At 41.0% G+C, this 20,128-nt stretch overlaps 1 protein-coding gene and 1 pseudogene across 1 annotated transcript in view; both read left to right on the top strand.

Moving 5' to 3' along the window:
- The window catches only part of TEX56 (chromosome 4 C6orf201 homolog), a 51,605-nt gene that overhangs the window by 16,064 nt on the left and 15,413 nt on the right, over positions 1–20,128 (top strand). Inside the window, exon 3 of the mRNA XM_045390464.3 lies at positions 19,885–20,107. Within this exon, the coding sequence (XP_045246399.2) occupies positions 19,885–20,107 (223 nt within the window). The remainder of the gene's footprint in view (positions 1–19,884; positions 20,108–20,128) is intronic.
- LOC141410178 (sorting nexin-5 pseudogene) lies at positions 5,320–6,463 on the top strand (annotated as a pseudogene).

The following is a 20,128-nucleotide window of genomic DNA, read 5'->3' as shown; positions in this document are numbered from 1 at the left end:
ATCTGAGGTCAGGAGTTCGCGACCAGCCTGGCCAACATGGAGAAACCCCCATCTCTACTAAAAACACAAAATTAGCTGGGCATGGTGGCACATGCCTATAATCCCAGCTACTCGGGAGGCTGAGGCAGAAGAATCACTTGAACCCAGGAGGTGGAGGTTGTGGTGAGCCGAGATCGCACCATTGCACTCCAGCCTGGGCAGCAAGAGTGAAACTTCGTCTCAAAAACAAACAAACAAACCAATATGTTGCTGTAAAAACGTTTTTCAGATGAGATAAGCATTTAAATCAACAGACTTTGAAAAAAGCAGATTACCTTCCATAATGTGGATGGGCCTCATTCAATCAATTAAAGGCTATAAGAGAAAAGGCTGAGGTCCCCTGAAGGGGAAGGAATTCTGCCTCCAGAGGGCCTTTGCACTCAGGACTGCAGCATTGACCCCTGTTCCAATTTCCAGGCTGTTGACCAGTCCTAAAAATGTCAACACTTGTCGGCCTCAATTGCATGAGCCGATTCCTTAAAATCTTTTCCTTTCTCCCTGTTTTTCTCTCTCCATTTAGATATAGATAGATAAGTATATTCTACTGGTTTTGTCTCTCTGGAGAACCCTTACACATTCCATACATTCAGCATTTGTGGAATTCCAAAGGGACTTAAGTACAGTTTTTTGCATAGTTTAAGAAGAATGAGCTCACTACGGAAATTAATCATATAGACCGATGATTGAGAAGTGTGCATTTGTAAAGAAAGAAAGGACTCTGTTGTGACACCTCCCTCCTCCATGACCCGCATTGTCCACCTGGAGGCAGCAGCAGTCCCCTGGGCACAGTGGGGAGGCGGAGAGTAACTAGCAGCCTCAGGATAATGCTTTGTAATGAGATATCTCAGATCCGACTGAGGAAGTGTGCAGGAAGGTCTCGGAGGTGTCACAGGAAATCAGGGCTGGACAGAAGTTACAGTTGTGAAGGCAACTTTATTTTTAAAAACTATTGCAACAGGGGAAGAGAGATACCAGGTATAAAACTTTGCTCCATTTCGAACACACCAGGGATTAGGGGGAATGTATAGCCAAGGAGCAGGAGATTGGTGGATGAAAAATTGCTAAGAGGAGACATCAAGGCTGGGGGAAATTCTGGCTGAATCAGCCTCGCAGAATTCCTGCTGAAGGCAGGCCAGGGTGATCAGACACCAAGGATGGGGACTGAAGAATTTTGATCAAATATTGAGGGTGATTGGGTACTGAGGGTGGGGGATTCTTGCTAAACTGTCTTGGCAGTGTTATTTGCTAAAGCTGGATTTAACAAGGCAGTGAACATGGGCCTAGGAGAAGGTTGCGAAGCCTGACTAGAATTTGCCCAAGCAAAGGGTCTTTGTCAGAGGAAGCCATTCATTGCCAACCTTCTAGTGGCTCGGAACTCTGGCTGCATATGAGCGTCACCCGTGCCTGCTGGCCCATCCAGTCCAACTGAACCATCATCTCAGGGTCGGTGGCCAAGCCATGCTGTTTTCAGAGTGCTCCCCAGGTGAGATGATAATGCACAGCCAGCGGTGAGAACCATTGAGCCCTTCCAAGTCAGCAGGAAATCATCTGTGATGTGTAGAGTCTGATATTTTTAGCATTTCACAAGTAATCACAGCTGGCCTGACCACTTGCAGGGAAAAGTAAGCCTGGAAAAATACTTTTCTACCCTCAAGGCCATTAATGAGAATAAAGGGGTCCCACAAAAATGGGAAGAATGATCCAGGAAAAAAAAAACCTAGAAACAGAGTCCTGATGTCCTGGGACGTCAAATTAACATCACAAGTGTTTGAGAAAATAAAATACAGAAGGAGAAAGAAGGACTCTGAAAGACTAGATCCCGATAAAAAGAGTGTTCCCCCTAGAAGCGGGGCCAGAAATCCTGCAGCAGTAGCCGCAAGCCAATCTACATGGAAAGGCAGGAAAACAATGCTTGGGTGCCTGGGTACAAGGGAACCGAGACAAGTTTGGAGAAAAAGACCCGGCATATGGTGTGGAACCTCCTTCTGGGGACTTGTCACTGGATTTTATGTATGAATGGAGGTGATTGGGCTGGTCATGTGTTATCCCTCTGGAATTTAGAGGCAGGTCTTAGCAAATACTTGCTGACACTTCCTACCCCTGCTGACTTTCACACATCCCTGCTGATTTCAATGGAAGGGCCGCCTGTGTGTTCTGATCTTGGGGAGCATCATTCCATGCCCCTACTAGAAAAGATGTCTCAAACGTTTTCTGTGATGTGACTGGTTCACATCTTCTGCTTACTTTACATTTTCTTTGCCTTATGAAGTTGTGAGAGCTTTTTTCATATTTTCAATATAAAATTCTTTGATACAAGCATTGCAAATATTTTATCCCAGATGGTGGCTTGCCTTTCATTATTTCATGATAATACAGAAGAACAAAGGTTTTACATTCTCAATTCATCAATTTTTTTTCTTTTACAGTTTTTGCATTTTATGTTCTAAGAATCCTTTGACAAGTCCAAGGTTGCCAAGATTTGCTCCTATATTTCCTTATTGAAGTTTTGTAGTTTTAAGCTTTAAATTTAGGTTGGTAGGCCATTTTACTTTATTTTTGTATAGGTTTTGATATTCATTGGTTTGATGTTAATTTCTGTTTTCTATTTGGCTATCTAGTTGATCCATTGGCATGTATTGAAAAGATTTTCCTGGCCGGGTGCGGTGGCTCACACCTGTAATCTCAGCACTTTGGGAGGCCAATGCAGGCGGATCACAAGGTCAGGAGATTGAGACCCTCCTGGCTAACACGGTGAAACCCCGTCTCTACTAAAAATACAAAAAATTAGCTGGGCGTGGTGGCAGGTGCCTGTAGTCCCAGCTACTCAGGAGGCTGAGGCAGGAGAATGGCATGAACCTGGGAGGCAGAGCTTGCAGTGAGCCAAGATTGCGCCACTGCACTCCAGCCTAGGTGACAGAGCAAGACTCCATCTCACAAAAAAAAAAAAAAAAGAAAAGAAAAGAAAAGAAAAAGAGAAAGAAAAGATTTTCCTTTCCCTATTGAATTGTTTTGGCACTTTTTTTTTTTTTTTTTTGCAAGATTTAATAGAGTGAAAACAGAGCTCCCACACAAAGGGAGGAGATCCAAAGGGGTAGCCATTGCCTAGGTTTATATCCTAATCATTGTCCCTTCCCCTGTGCTCTCAGGCGATAGATGATTGGCTCTTTTTTACCTCCTGTTATAGCCTAATTAGCATTTTAGTGAGCTCTCTTTACTACCTGACTGGTTGGGTATGAGCTAAGTTGCAAGCCCTGTGTTTAAAAGTGGATGTGGTCACCTTCCCAGCTAGGTTTAGGGATTCTTAGTCGGCCTAGGAAATCCAGCTAGTCCTGTCTCTTAGTCCCCCCTCTCAACAGGAAAACCCAAGTGCTGTTGGTGAGGTTGGCCGACGACCACTCTAACTGCTTCCTGGTGAATTAGGTCATGCATTGAGATTTCCTCAGGAGGAGTGCCTTTGATGTCATCAACATCAGAGCATGGGCTAGCAGGCCGGTCCAGGGGTCCACAGTAGATGTTAGTCACGGGCTGCCTCTGGGGCTCCATTTGAAGAACCATTTGTAGTTTTACAGCTTCGATTCTGGAAGAGACAAACTTAACAAGAAGGTTAAAGATACAGGGATTGAAATGTATGGCCTGCAGTGCACGGGATTATTTCTTTGGCACATTTCACAGGCCCTGACTATCTGCTTGATAGTTTTGAAAAGGCCTGGTCCAGTAAATAATAATTTGGCCATCTGATGGGTGCTATCAATGCCTAAGTGAAAGGTCTGGTGAAGGGTTTTAAGTAATTTCCATTGGTTAGCTTCAGGCAAAAATATTTTTCCTTCTTCAGTGGCTAGCCATCCTGAGGGGAGGAAACTATGTCCTCATAAGGTTCCCCATTCTATTTCTCCTGCTGAGTACTGGGGCTTGGTTTCCCCTTCTCCTATGTTCAGGTGTATAATGGCCCCCGCTTTTGCTAGAATGTCTCTCCCTAACAAGGAAGTGGGGCTTTCAGGCATAATTAGAAAAGCATGTGAAAAGAATAAAGTTCCCCAGTTACAACTTAGTGCCTGGGAGAAGTATCTAGTGACTGGCTGTCCTAGGACCCCTCAGATAGTGACAGATCTGGAGGACAGTTGCCTGGGACAGGAGGGTAAGATGGAGAAGGCCACGCCAGTGTCCAGGAGACAGTTAACCTCCTGGCCCTCAATGGTCAAGCATACCCGGAGCTCTGTGAGGGTGATGGCATGGGCTGGCGCTTGCCCCAGGCACCCTCAGTCCTGCTGCTGGATCATCTGGTTAGTGGCTTCTGACTCAGAGGACCTTCGTCCCCTGGGGCAGTGGGCCTTCCAGTGATTCCCTTGACATAAGGGACATGGACAAGTGGGGGGACTTATTTCTTTTCGGACAATCTTTTTTAAAGTGTCCTTGTAGAGTGCACTGGAAGCAAGCCCTATTGGGCATTCGATTTGCCCAGACTGTCCGTGTTCCAGAGCCTCCAATGTCCGCTTGCCTGAGGGCCATGACTAACGCAGTGACCTTTTTCTTATCTCGTTTGTCCTATTCCACCTGCTCCTCCTGATCTCTATCATAAAAAAACTGAGGTTGCCAAGTTCAATAGGGTTTCTAAATTTTGTTCCTGGCCTAAAGCGGACTTTTGAAGTTTTTTTCTAATGTCTACAGCTCACTGAGTGATAAACTTATCCTTTAAGATTAGTTGGCCTTCCACTCCAGCCTGGGTGACAGAGAAAGACTCTATCTGCCAAAAAACAAAAAAAGTGCTCAAGGAGGCAGTTTTCAGCCCTTGATTGTTCATTCTTGGCTGCAGGAACAGAGTCTTAACTGATTTTAAAGGAGATTTCCATGCATTTTGTCCTGCCAGGCAGACTGAAGAACCTGTCCAAATGATGATTTCTTAATCATAAAACAAAATTAGTACCAAAGCTTATATTTAGAAATGTTCTGTTCATTCAAAATTAGAGTCCTTGATTATCCTTTAGGATTAGGAAAAAATTCCTTTGGAATACTGGAGACTTTATAATCTTGACAGCTAATTGTTGGTGCCTAGCATTCGTTGTACTAGTTTTAGGCCAACATTGAAGCAGTATAAACACTGTTGTGCTCGGAATGATTGTCTGTAATGGATAAACTGAACAAATGATTGCCATCAAAGTGAACACGCAACTCTCAGGAAGACACCTCATTCTAAACGGCCAGAAGAAATAAGGAAGGTTAAGAAAAAACAGGAGTTGACGCTTAAGTAGCCCCACAGGTGTGGAGTGGTTGTCTCCTGTGAACCAGCAAGAGTAGAATAAGGCCCCAACTAGAAAACATCACTGCTGAGACAAGAGGCTGTTGAGCTCTCTGCTTCAGATTCCAACTGCTCCTACGAAGCCCGACTTTGATGGTCCTCAAGAGAAGATGCAGAAACTGGGAGAAGGTGAAGGGTCTATGACCAAAGAAGAATTTGCCAAGATGATACAAGAACTGGAAGCTGAGTATCTCGATGTTTTTAAGAAGACTGTGTCCTCCCATGAAGTCTTTCTTCAATGGCTTTCATCTAGCCCTGTTCTCAGTAAAGATCGCCACTTCCATGTTTTCCTAGAATATGATCAGGATCTAAGTGTTAGGTGGAAAAATACTAAAGGGATGTTTGGAGGCTTCTTCAAAAGTGTGGTGAAAAGTGCTGAAGTCCTTTTTACTGGAGTTAAGGAGGTAGATGACTTCTTTGAGCAAGAGAAGAACTTCCTTATTAACTATTACAATAGCATCAAAGATTCTTGTGTGAAAGCTGACAAAATGACCAGATCTCATAAAAATGTTACCGATGACTATATTCACACTGCAGCCTGCTTACATAACCTGGCTTTAGAAGAGCCCACAGTCATCAAAAAGTACCCATTGAAGGTTGCTGAGCTATTTGAGAAACTTAGGAGAGTAGAGGGTTGAGTTTCATCAGATGAAGATTTGAAGCTAACAGAGCTCCTCTGATACTACACGCTCAACATCGAAGTTGCTAAGGATCTCTTATACAGACGCACCAAAGCCCTCATTGACTATGATAACTCAAACGAATCTCTGGATAAGGTCCGGTTAAAGAGCAAAGACATCAAGCTGGCTGAGGCACACCAGCAGGAGTGCTGCCAGAAATTTGAACAACCTTCCAAATCTCCAAAAGAAGAACTGATAAATTTCAAACGGAAAGGAGTGGCAGCATTTAGAAAGAATCTACTTGAAACATCTGAACTGGAAATAAAACATGCCAGGAGACAGGGTTTCACCATTTTGGCCAGGCTGGACTTGAACTCCTGACCTCGGGCGATCCACCTGCCTTGGCCTCCCAAAGTGCTGGGATTACAGGTGTGAGCCACGGCTCCCAGTCCTAATTTCTAGCAACTTTTATGCAATCTTTCCAAGGCCCTCACCTTCATAAAACAATGCACTGACATAGTGTCTAAGAAGTTACAGTAAGCAGGATCACATTTAGGAGCAAGCAGGTGAGGGCAGAGGTGCTGGAGCGAATGTCAGCTCTTTGGCTGGTGGCCTTACCCACGGAGGGAGAGGAGCTCTCCCGCATGAAATTGGGATGAGTGGTATGTTGCAGTTCGTCTGGGATTTAACGAAGAGAAGGGCCAGCTTGCTCTGGCTGACTTTAAATCTCCTGTGAAAAGCTATGTTGGTGGACTTGCGTCATTACAGGTATATGGCAAGTTTTAATAATTCGTTGGTCTGCCTTGACTTTTTTCCCCACAGAACAATGTCTCCTTTTTGCAAAGCTGTATTGACTTGTTCAAGAATAACTGATACGCCTTCACTCAGAAGAAAAGAAATGAATGTTAAAGAAAGCCAAGCATCACTTGCGCTTAAATCATTACCACGACAGATTTATTAGCCTCAACTTTAATTTAAAATTATGTGAATAAATATTTTTATTCTACAAATCTAAAAAAAAAGATTAGCTGGCCTTCAGTAGAGTCAGGTGACAGGGACGTGTGCTTCCTCACTGCCTCCCTTAGTCTCTCCAGAAAGGCAGTAGGATTTTCTTCCTTTCCCTGTGTTATACTGGACATCACTGAATAATTCATAGGCTTCTTCCTAGTTTTCCTTAGTCCTTCTAGCACACAAATTAGCAAATGTCTGTGGCACCAATCTCCATGTTCTGATTCTGCGTCCCAATGAGGGTCTACACTGGGAACTGCCTGCTGGCCTGTGGGGAATTGTTCTCTTTCCTCTCTTGTCATCCTATCATTGACCTGACTTAGATACTAGAGATTGGCAAACTCTCAGGCTGCAGTTATGGCGGCACTTCTCTCATATGCGGTTAGTGTCTGATCTAGCAGTAACATTATATTTCTCCATGTCAGATAAAAGGATTATCCTAACCCTTGTAAAACATCAATATAGCCATCAAGGTTATCTGAGAATTTACCTAGGTCTATTTTAATTTGCTTCAAGTCTGACAGGGAAAAAGGTGCGTACACTCTGACTGGGCCGAATTCTCCAGAATACATCTTAGGGGCATTTTACCTTGGGGGGGAATGTTTCCCATCCGATAAAAGAACATAGGGATTCCAGCACCCCTAGTCATTTTCTGATGCGCATGAGTCCTAGAGCATCCTCTACGGTCCTAATGCTTATTCCTTTCCAGGGTGCGTAACCACCCATGGACCTCTGCTTATTGGATTAGTTACACTCACCAATGAAGCAGTCCTGCAACTGTTTTCCCGCCTTTCTTGATCACAGAGAAAGAGGCCCAGGCTGCTGGATTCTAGTGGTCCTTTACCAGCATGCCCAACATTGCCTTTGTTCTCAGAGGTGAGTTCTGGAGCTGGGCTGGGTTCCTGAGTATTTCATAACAACCCAGCTGCCCCATCAAGATGCATTCCCATAAACAACAATTCTTATGCAAATTCATTTCAGAGAGGGTGTAGGTAACCTTTTGAGTCAGGATTGAGATAGAGACTTTTTGATTCTGTAAGTACTTTAAGGCTTGGCTGAGTGCAAACAGCTTGCACTTTTGAGCAGAACAATGATCAGGCAATTCTCCTAACTCTGCTTCCTAGAGTCTCCCTGTCAATTACTGAATACCCATTGTGGTTTTTTTCTCAATCACCTGGGAGGAGCCATCTATTGTTCTGTCTTGAAGGGAGTTCCTCCTAGGTCTGGTTGGACCTTTGTATGGTAATTAAGACTTAAATCCCCTGTTAGGAAATCTGCTGGGTTAAGGGAATTTTCATTGGTTAATGTTAAATCACCTTTTTCTAAGAGAATAGCTCCATACTTTAAGATTTGAGTTAGTAAGCTACCTTTTTGCTTTTTTGACTTAGGATAATTCTGAACTGGTGAGGTGTGCTCAAAATGACATTTCCTCTAAGAGTTACTTTTCTGCTTTCTTCTGTTAGCAAAGCAGTTGCCACTACAGATTGAATGCATTTGGACCATCCGCGGGTTTCTGGGTTAAGGATTTTTGATAGGAAGTTTACTGGTTGTCAGTGGTCTCAGTGTTTTCAGACTACACCCTTGTTTACGCTGACAACAAAGTAGTATTGGAGTGTTACAGGGTCATGGAGAAGGCAACAAGGTAGTATTGGAGTGTTATAGGGTCACGGAGAAGACCTTCAATTATCAATTATAGGTTTTACATTTACGCTGACTTTTAAAGGAATAGGGCATGCTGTTTTTTCTTTACTACTTCTATCTCTCTTTTTCTTTCTCTCACTCTCTTTTGTCTCTTTTCTCTCTCTCTGTCTCTCTCTGTCTCTTCTCTCCTTGACTTACTCAATTTGCTTTCATTCTGATCTATTATATTGTCTTAGACCCAGTTCCAATTGTTAAAGTACTGGGTCATCAGTTCTAAGGCCCTGGCAAGCGTGGTGGGCAATGGGTCTCACATAACTGCCCATATCTAGAGCAGTATGCCTAAATTGGGAGGGACACCAGGGAAAAGACTCCCTGGGTTCATAGCCTAGATGCCTAAGGACACAGCATAGAGCTTCCTTAGATCCCTTTGGAGATAAAACTTGCTCTAATACTTGGGAGAGGAAGTGAAGGTCTCAAGCATTAGTACCTAGGAGACAGAGATCGGAGGAAGTAGATTCAGAGGTAAGGAGAATTTCGGGGCTATACTTTCAAGAAATTCGTGGTTGGGACCCAGGAGGTATGGGTCAGAAGGAAAAGTAGGGGCACACACATGGGAGACTGTTGAGTAGAGGCTTCGGCTGTGCCATGATCTCAACCAGCTAACGCCAGGAGTTCGGGATGACAGCTTTCTGCCTCTAGTTGGCCCTGGGCTTCCCCAGGAAAATTGAAAGCGGAAGCTGGTTCCAGGCAGACCAACGCTCCCAACCTAGAAGGTTTGGGGGTTGTTAGAAAGTGCTTCCCCAGACAGCCTCCCACCTGAATCTTAAGTCTGGTGGCCACGCTAATAGTTTTTAACTGGCCGACAGGTGCCCAGTATTTTCCTCCAATTTTAAGGAAGGACAGAATAGCAAGCGAAAGTGGTCCAATATTACTCACCGCTTTGGAGAGTCCCTTCGTGGTCGCCAAAATGTTACCAGGGAGTCCTTGTTCTTAGAGCTCCCAAGATGGTGGCAGGCTGCTTCCAAGATGGCAGCAAGCTTCTTGTTCTCTGACCAGGGGTTCTTGGCCTCACAGATTCCAAGGAATGCAATCTTGGGCCATATGGTGAGAGGTATAGCTCTATTAGAAGAGAACCGTGGAACCCAGCGACTACTGTTTAGCTCAATTAGAATGAACCTGGGCACTTAGCCATGCAGGAACAATGACAAGCCTTTAGCCCGATTAGGAGTGGCAATGGGTGCCTTGCTGGATCAGGAGCACAGCGGACACCCTGCCATATTCGGAAGGGTGGAAGTCAGTGGCAGGTCTGCGATGGTGGCAGACAGCAGTGGTGGACAGCGAGCCAAAGCTCAGCTCGAGCCATGACAAATACGGACCAGAAGAGTGTGCAGTTGCAAGATTTAATATAGTGGAAACAGAGCTCCCATACAAAGGGAGGACACCCAAAGGGGGTTGGCCCCCCCCTTTTTTGAGATGGAGTCTCGCTCTGTCACCCAGGCTGGAGTGCAGTGGTGCGATCTTGACTCACTCCACCTCTGCCTCCCGGGTTCAAGCAATTCTTCTGTGTCAGCCTCCAGAGTAGCTGGGTTTACAGGTGCCTACTACCACACCCAACTAAGTTTTGTATTTTTAGTAGAGACTGGGTTTCACCATGTTTGGCCAGGCTGGTCTCGAACTCACTTGAGAGTGATCCATCCACCTTGGCCTCTCAAAGTGCTGGGATTACAGGCATGAGCCACTGTACCCGGCCTGCTTTGGCACATTCATAAAAAATGATTTTCCACATATATTTGAGTGTATTTCTGGATCCTATTTTGCTCCATTTATCTATATGTCTTTGCCCAAACAAGACTTTCTTACTGTGGCCAGGTCCTGAAATAAGGTAGTGTTAGGCATCTGACTTTGATCTTCTGCTTTAAAAATTGCTTTGATTATTCTAGGTTCTTTGCATTGCCATAAACATTTAGAACTAATTTGTTAGTTTCTACAAAAAGACTACTAGAATTTGTTTGGGATTGAGTTGAATCAGGATCAATAGGGAAGACCTTCCATCTTAATAATATTGAGACTTTCAACATGGACAGGATATATTTGCCCTTTGGTTAGGTCTTCTTTAATGTCTCCTAACAATGTTTTGTAGTTCAGTGACGAAGTCTTAGATATTTTTTGTTATATTTATTACTAGCACAGGGGTAAAAGGAGCTTTCCTTTTTCCCTCTGAAGGTTGATGAAAGCAGTCTGCTAAACTCAACAACAGACAAATTAACAGGAGAAAAGGCATACAGATTTATGAAGGTGCAAGTGCATGGGAGTCACACAAGTTATGAAAATTCAAAGAAGGGCCAGGTGGTTAATGACTAAATGCCCCCTTCATAGAGGAGAGGAAGGTGGGGGATGTAAGGAATTTTAGAGGAAAAGTAAATTATATTTAGGGGAGATGACTGGGCCCAAAAAAGAGACAATAGCCTGGGACAGAGTCCCTCTGAGCTCTGGGAGAGATGGCGACAAGTTATGGGAAGGTGAGGGGTGGAACTGCACCATGAACAGTTTGCCTTATGCAGATAAAGTCTCTCAGAAGAGCCCTCAGAAGAGTACATGAAAAGTCTGTCTAGGTGGGTGTGGTGACAACCTTTATTTTTTCTTTGGTGATTAATCTTTCCTCATTAATGAGAGTTCAGACATAATATTAAAGGCAATTGTTTTTCTTTGAGAATAACTTCCCTCAGTCAGATACGGGAACTTTAGAGAGAGCCCCTCCCTGCACTTGTGGGAAGAAACAAGGGAAGGTTAGAGAGACCTTGGTTTGGAGGCCTTCCATTTAATCCAAAGCATTCAACATGCCAAAGTGCCATACTCTAGAGTATCATTTTCTGAGCCTCGACACTAGGTATTTTATAGTTTATAGCACCACTGTAAATGAAAAATATGAAATATAAGGGTACAATTGATTTTTGTGTATTATCGTAGTATACTGCAAACTTGTACATTAATGTATTACATCTGGTAGCTATTTTTTAGATTCTCTGGGATTTCTCTTTTATTGTGATAAGAACACTTTACATGAGGTCTTAAAACTCTCAACAATTTTTAAGCACGTAATACATTATTGTGGACAGTGTTGTAAACAGATATTTAGGGCTTATTCATTTGATTACGTGAAACTTTAAGCCGGTTGATTATTAACTCGCATTTCCCCCTCCCACAAGGCCCTGGTAACCATCATTCCACTCTTTGATTCTATGATTTTGACTGTTTTAGATGCCTCATATAAACGGAATCATGCATTATTTCTGTGACTGGCTTATTTCACTTAGCATGTCCTCAAGGTGAGTCTACGTTGTCACATATTACAGAATTTCTGTCTTTTAAAAGGCTGACAAGTATTTCAGTTGTATATATATACCAAATTTCCTTTTTTTTTTTTTTGAGACGGAGTCTCGCTGTGTCGCCCAGGCTGGAGTGCAGTGGCCGGATCTCAGCTCACTGCAAGCTCTGCCTCCCGGGTTTTTTTATGCCATTCTCCTGCCTCAGCCTCCCGAGTAGCCGGGACTACAGGCGCCCGCCACCTCGCCCGGCTAGTTTTTTGTATTTTTTAGTAGAGACGGGGTTTCACCGTGTTAGCCAGGATGGTCTCGAACTCCTGACCTCGTGATCCACCCGTCTCGGCCTCCCAAAGTGCTGGGATTACAGGCTTGAGCCACTGCGCCCGGCCCACATTTTCTTTATCCACTTCTCTGTCAAACATTTACATTTTTCCCATACTTTGGCTATTGTGAATGGTGCTTCAATGAATATAGAGGTGTTAATGTCTCTTCAAGATTTTGATTTCAATTCTTTTGGATAAATACCCAGAAGTGAGATTCCTGGATCATATAATTCCTTGGGATTTTTTTAATGTAAATAGTCATATTATCTGCAAATACAGAAACATTTTTACATCTTCCTTTCCATTCTTTATTCTTTTATTTCCTTTCTTTGCCTTATTGCAATGACTAAGATTTTCAGCACAGTGTTGAACAGATGTGGTAAAAGCAGACATCTTTCATTTTTTTCTCAATCTCACAGAAAAAACAATTCAGTGTTTTGTTTACTCTAAGTTTCTGCGGATTCCTTTTATAAGTTTGAGAAAATTCCCTACTGCTTCTAGTTGTTTTTATTACACATGAATGTAGAATTTTGTCAAATGCTTTCTCTGTATCTATGAATAATTTGTTTCTTTTATTCTATTAATATGGTGAATTGCATTGCTTTTTAAAAAATATTTCTTACAGTAAAATGTGCATAACATAAGATTTACCATTTTAAGTGCTTCAGTGTAATTAAGTTAGTGGCATTAAGTACATTCCCATTGTTATGCAACCATCATCACTATCCTTCTCTAGAACATTTTCATCATCCCATAATGAAACTGTTTCTCCTTTAAACAATAATTTCCTACTCCTTTATCTTCTCAGCACCTTGTAACCATTATTCTATTTTCTGACTGTATGAATTTGCCTATTGAATCATACAATATTTGTCCTTTTGTGTCTGGCTTATTTCACTTGGCATAACGTCTTCAAGGTTCATCTATGTTGTAGCATGTATCAGAGTTTTATCCTTTTTTAAGGCTGATAATATTTCATTCTACATATAGACTACATTTTGTTTATCCATTCATCTGTTGATGGATACTTGGCTTGTTTTTACTTTTCTATCTTGTGAATAATGCTTTGTATGCAAATATCTGTTCAAGTCTCTGCTAGTCAGTTATTTGGGGTATATTCTCTGCTATGGTTTAAATGTCTTCTCCAAAACTTATGTTGAAATTTAATTGCCATGTGATGTATTGAAAGGTGAGACCTTTAAGGCGTGATTAGGTCATGAAGGTTCTGCTCTCATGAGGGGATGAATGCCATTATTGTGGAAGTGGGTTAGTATGTCAGAAAGTCAACTTCCTTTTTCTGTTTCACATGTGTGGTTCCTTGACATGCTATGCCTTTTGCCATGATATGATGCAATAAGAAGACCCTTACCAGATGTGGCCCCTCAATCTTGGATTCCCAGGCTCCAGAACCATGAGCCAAATAAATACATTTTCTTTATAAATTACTCAGTTTGTGGTATTCTGTCATAGCAACAAAAATGCACTAAGACATACCCAGAAGTGGAATTGAGGGATCGTATGGTAATTATGCCTATTTGGGGTTCCTTAAGATTCCATATGCATTTTAGAATACATTTTATATATCTGCAAACACATTGTTGGGATCTTGATAGAATTTCATTAAATGTGCAAATCACTTTGGGTAGTGTTAATATCTCAATAATACTAAGCCTTTTAATCCATGAACATGTGAAGTCTTCCCATTTATTTATGTCTTCTGTAATTTATTTCAGTAATTTTTTCTAGTTTTCACACAGTCTTTTGCCTCATTGGATAAACTGATTCCTAAACTTGGTTATTTTTGATGTTATAAATTGAATGGTTTTTCTCAATTTCCTTTTTGGAATGTTCATTGCTAGTATTTATTTATCTTTAATCTTTATTTTTTTTCTTCTTTCTGCTAGTTTTGGTTTTAGTTTGTTCTTTTTCTAGTTTTTTATGGTGTAAATCTAGGTTATTTGAAATCTTTCTTTTTTCTTAATGTGTTTGCAGCTGCAAATTTCCATTTTAGCACTGCTTTCACATCCTCCCATAAGTTTTGGTTTGTAGTGTTTTCATTCATGTCAAGATATTTTAAATTTTTTCTTTGTGATTTTTCTTGACCCATTGGTTATTTAAAAGTGTGTTATTTAATTTCTACATACTTGTGAATTGTCCCGATTTTTGCTGTTAACTTCTAGTTTCATTTCATTGTGATCAGAAATGATATTTCATATTTCAATTTTTAATCTATTAAGATGTCCTATGGCTTAACGTATGATCTTTCTTGGAAAATGCTCCATGTGCACTTAAAAAATACATATTCTGTTGTCATTAAGTGCAGTGTACTGTACGTGTCTGTTGGGTCCAGTTGGTCTATAGTATTTTTCAAGTCCTATGTACCCCTATGATCTTCTGCCTGGTTCTCTATCCACTGAAGAAAGTGGAGGTATTGAAGTTTTCTACTATTATTGCAGAGCCATTTATTCTTCAATTTTGTCAATGTCTGCTTCATACAGTTTGGAGCTCTAATATTTAGTGTATATGTTTATAATTGTCATATCTTCTTGGTAAATTGAACCTTTTAGCATTATATTATGTCTTTCTTTGTCTCTTTTAACAGTTTTTTACTTAAAGTCTATTTTATCAATTGTATAGCCATTTCTGCTGTCTCTTTATTACTATTGGCATGGAATATCTTTTTAATCCTTACACTTTCACCCTACTCATATCCTCAGATCTAAAGTGAGACTCTTTTAGACAGTATACAGTTGATTCTGGTTTTATATCCACTCTGCCAACTTATGATTTTTGATATGTTTTCAATCCAATTATATTTAAAGTAATTGCTAAGAAAGCAATTACTTTTGCCATTTTGTTTTCTCGGTCCCTTACAGCTTTTTTTCTCCCTCATTTCCTTGATTACTGCCTTCCTTCCTTTATGTTTAAAGTTGTTGTAATGGCACATTTTGATTCCTTTCTCACTTCTGCTTGTGTATATTTTCTTGGTGTTTACCTTGGGCATTACATATAATATCCTAGAGTTATGATGATCTATATTAATTGATACCAACTTAACTTCAGTTGCATATAAAAACTCTACTTCCTTAAAGCTCTTCTCCCCTTATGTTATTGATGTCACAAATTATACCATTTAATATTATATACTCATTAACATAGATTCATAATTATTTTATGCAATTGTCTCTTAAATACTGTAGAAAATCCAAAGTGGAGCTATAAACAAAAATTACATTCATACTGTTTTTATATTTGTTCATATTTTTACCTTTACTGGAGAACTTTATATTTTCATATGTCTTCCAGTTACCATCTAGCATTATTTCATTTCAAACTGAAGGACTTCTTTTAACATTTCTTGTAGGGCAGGTGTAGTAATAATAAACTCCCTCAGCTTTTGTTTTTATGGGAATGTCTTAATTTCTCCCTCATTTTTGAAGAAATATTTTACCAGGTATAGAATTCTCAGTTGACAGTTGTTTGTTTGTTTTTTTTAAAATTTTCAGCACTTTAAATATATCATCCCACTGCCTCTAATCTCCAAGGTTGTTACTGAAATAATACACTGATAGTCTTATTGCAGATCTCTTGTACATAATGAGTAACTTTTCTCTTGATACCTTCCAAGATTCTCTTTATCTGGCACTTTTGCCAGCTTTGATTATGTATTTCCGTATGGGTCTCTTTAGGTTTGTCCTACTTGAAGACCATTGAGCTTGGATTTGTATATCCATGTCTTTCCTCACATTTGGCATGTTTTCAGCTATTATTTATTCAAATAGTCGCTCTTCTCATTTTTCTCACCTCCTTCTGGGACTCCCATTATGCATATCTTGGTCAGCGTGATGGCATCTCATAAGTCCCTAAGCCTCTGTTCACTGTATTTTTCTTCTGTATGCTTCTCAAATGCAATAATTTCAAATGAGCTGATTTCAAATTTGCTTATTCTTTCTTCTACTTGAGTTTGCTGTTGAACTCCTCTAATAAAATTTTCAAATCAGTTATTGTACTTTTCAGCTCAAGAATTGTTTTTTATGATTTCTATCTTTGTTGATATTCTCATTTTGTTCATATGCTTTCCTTTCTTTGGTTCTTTGTTCATGTTTTTATTTAGTTCTGGGAGTATATTTGACAGTTGTGGGGTTTTTTTGTTGTTGTTTGTTGTTTTGAAACAGAGTCTCACTCTGTTGCCCAGGCTGGAGTGCAGTCATGTGATCTTGGCTCACCACAACCTCTGCCTCCTGGGTTCCAGTGATTCTCATGCCTCAGCCTCCTGAGTAGCTGGGATTACAGGTGTGCAGTACCATGCCCCAATTTTTTTGTATTTTTAGTAGAGATGGGGTTTCACTATGTTGGCCAGGCTAGTCTCAAACTCCTGGCCTCAAGTGATCTGACTGCCTTGGCCTCCCAAAGTGCTGGGATTACAGGCATGAGCCATTGCACCTGGCCGACAGTTGTTTTAAAGTCTAGTAAGCCTGATGCCTGTGTTTCTTCAAGAACTGTTTCTGGAGATGTATTTTTTTCATTTGAATGGGCCATCTTTTCCTGGTTCTTTACATGCCTTATGATCTCTTTTTGAAAATTGGGTATTTAAAAAAAATGTGGCCACTCTCCCAGTCTTTGCAGACTGGCATGTAAGACCTCACTAATTTGTGAGCCCATGAGACCTTCACTAATCTGAGATTAGTCCAGGTCTTCTCGGGTATTTTCTAGGCATGCTTCCTTCCAGTGAATGTGTTTGTGGCGCCCCCCTCCCCATCACAGGTGATTTTAAAGGTTTTCATTTCCTAAAGTCTCACTGCAGCTCTTTCTTAGGGCCTTAGATACTCTATTGTATTCTTCTGTTTGTAATCTCCTGCCCTCAGAAGCCCAGAGGGCAGCAATCCCTGTGTAGTTTTCATGTGCTGCATTGCTCACCACTGCCTTCTGTGGCTTCCAGCCTGAAATCAAAACTATTTGCTGTTTCCTGTCTGGTATCTGAGTTGGACATTATAGACACCAGTTCCACAGGCAGCCCACAGACAGGCCAGGATGTGGCAACAAGTTTCACTCTGCTCCTGTCCTGAGGGAGGGAACAGGGGATTGGGCCAGTTGCCTCTGACTGCACCACACAGGGAAGAGGGTAAGAGCAAATATTACAAAAATTCCTGTGGGGAAAAGAGAGAGAGATCAGACTGTTACTGTGTCTATAGACACAGGAGAGATCAGACTGTTACTGTGTCTATAGACACAGTAGAGATCAGTCTGATCTTTCTTTTCCCCACATTTCCTCCTTTTCTTTTCACACAGTAACAGTCTGATCTCTCTTTCTTTTCCCCACAAATTCCTACTTTTTTTTTTTAAGATGGAGTCTCACTCTGTCACCCAGGCTGGAATATAGTGGCACAATCTCGGCTCATAGTAACCTCCACCTCCCAGGTTCAAGCGATTCTTCTGCCTCAGCCTCCTGAGTAGCTGGGACTACAGGTGTGTGCCATAAAGCCTGGCTAATTTTTTATATTTTTAGTACAGATGGGGTTTCACCGTGTTGGCCAGGCTGGTCTTGGACTCCCAACCTTGTGATCCGCCTGCCTCGGCCTCTCAAAGTGCTTGGATTACAGGCATGAGCCACTGCGCCCTGCCAGTTCCTACCATTTTTAAGGTGACTTTCTTGATTGGGCATTCACTTGTTTGCTGGAGGTATCTGACTAGTTTCCAGAACTCATAAAGTTATTTTAGTCAGTCTGTATTTATTTGATGTTTCCGTGGGAGTATGAGGGCTTAGAACTTCCTCTTTCATCATCTTGCTGATATCACTGTTAATTCATTTTTTCCTTGTGTTTCCTTATCTCTGTTCTTCATATTAAATTCTATTGATATATCTTCAAGGTTCACTGACTCCTTCCTTTTTCATCTAGTTTGCATCTAGTGAGTCTCTTCAGTGAATTTTTATTTTTTACATTTTTAGTTCTAAATTTTGTTTGGTTCTCTTTTCAACATTTCTCTTTTGAAAATTCATATATTTTAAAATCATTTCTAGTGTATTTTTCTTGACCTCATGGGATGTAGTAATAAGAACTATAAGACTGTGTGTAAAAATTCCAAAGTCCAGGTCATCTCAGGATTGACATGTGCAGATTGTCTATTTCACCCAAGTGTTCACATTCCCATGTTTGTTTCTATGTCACATAATTTTGTAAATATTCTTCTTAGGGCCTTAGATATTCTATTGTATGGATGGATTGTGGATCCATATGACATAATAGACAGAGAAGCAACTGCACAGGGATCCCAGGATCTACAAGGTATAATATTTACTATATTGTGGCATTGGATGGAAGTTATGTTTTTGTGGATCATGTTACAATCATCTGGAAAATGCTGTTTTTGTTTTGGCAAGAAATCAATCTGGTTAGATTGACTACAAGCGGTCTTGATCTTCTGTGGGTGGTGGTTAAAATCTCAGTACACTTCACAAAGCCTTTGCTCTGCTGGTTTGAGTCTGTCTCACTTATGAATCAGACTTATCCGGGTTCATACGCAGAATTAGAACTTCTTTCTCTCTGCTCTGGGATTCTCTTCTTGCTTTCACTCTTTAGCCCCCAGAGGGCCCTTTTTCTTTTCAAGGTGTTTTTGTTTTCCTCAGCTTCTATTTGGCTGGCCACTCCATGGTCATCACAGCACTGCTCCACAATAGGGCTGTGCCTTTGAGGCAAAAGTATTAGGTTGGTGCAAAAGTAATTGCAGTTTTTGCCATTACTTCTAACACCATGCTCAGGAGATAGATTCCAGCAATTGTGTTTATTTCTTGTAATCTGGGAAACGTATCCTTGTGTAGTTGCTTCTCTGTATTTTGACACCCTTCCACAATCCACCTGCTTTTGATTAATTTCAGCATGCTCAAGTAGTTCTTTTTCATATTTCATGTAGAGATTTTAGTTGTAATTTGTGGGAGGAATGGCCAGTAGTTGGCTTGTGCTGCCACTGTGGAATGAAAACTCTGCCTGGGTTTTTATCTTCATTTTGACATTTACCAGAAATTTGACTCTGGAGAAGCTAATCTCTATGTCTCGGGATGCCTACTTGAAAATGAGTAGTAGCAACAGACCTCATTTTTAATTTTTGGCATTGCTTTTGGTGGATAAAATATGATAATGGACATTAAGCACTAGTAACTGCTCAATCGAAACTAATGCTTATTTCTATTCTATTTTCGATAAAACTGAACATTTTGGATTACAATTACTGGAATAAACAATTTAGAACTAAAAAGTTAAGAGATTTGGTGAGTTAGCTAACTTTGACCTTGAAGGAAAGGTCAAACGGAAGACTAGGAAAAGCAAAATATCCCATCCTCTTCTGCAGCCCTTGGAATTACACCCTCAGTCCTTGTCAAGTGATAGCTATGAAATCAAGACAGGATGTTGCAAGGTCAATCAAGGGAGCTTGCAGGTATGCCTTCCATAAACTACCACATGAAACAACGGGACTCTCTAACAAATAAGAAAACAATTACTGATGCAGAGCATTGCTTTCCAATGAAATGACCCAATTTTCCCTTCATGCCTCTTTATTAAATTGTCCAAAAAAAAAAAAAACCCCAACTAAGATTCTTGTTTTCTAGTAATACTATTCCTTCCATTTTGCTCCCTTGCTAGATGGCTGAAAAAGAACATGCAACCCACCGAAGACCTCAAGTCAGTGATCTGTAGGCTGTCCGCATTTGGCCCAATTCAGTCAGTCACTGTTTGTGGACGTCAAAGTGCTATAGTGGCATTCAAAGACATGACTTCAGCCTGTAATGCTGTGAGTGCTTTTCAAAGTAGGACCCCAGGCACCATGTTCCAGTGTTCCTGGCAACAACGATTCATGTCAAAAGACGTAAGTCTCTCTACTACCAAA

The sequence above is a fragment of the Macaca fascicularis genome, chromosome 4, assembly GCF_037993035.2.
Source record: "Macaca fascicularis isolate 582-1 chromosome 4, T2T-MFA8v1.1".
NCBI lineage: Eukaryota > Metazoa > Chordata > Mammalia > Primates > Cercopithecidae > Macaca > Macaca fascicularis.
The sequence above is the reverse complement of the archived record's forward strand: the minus strand, read 5'-3'. Positions and strand labels throughout refer to the sequence as shown.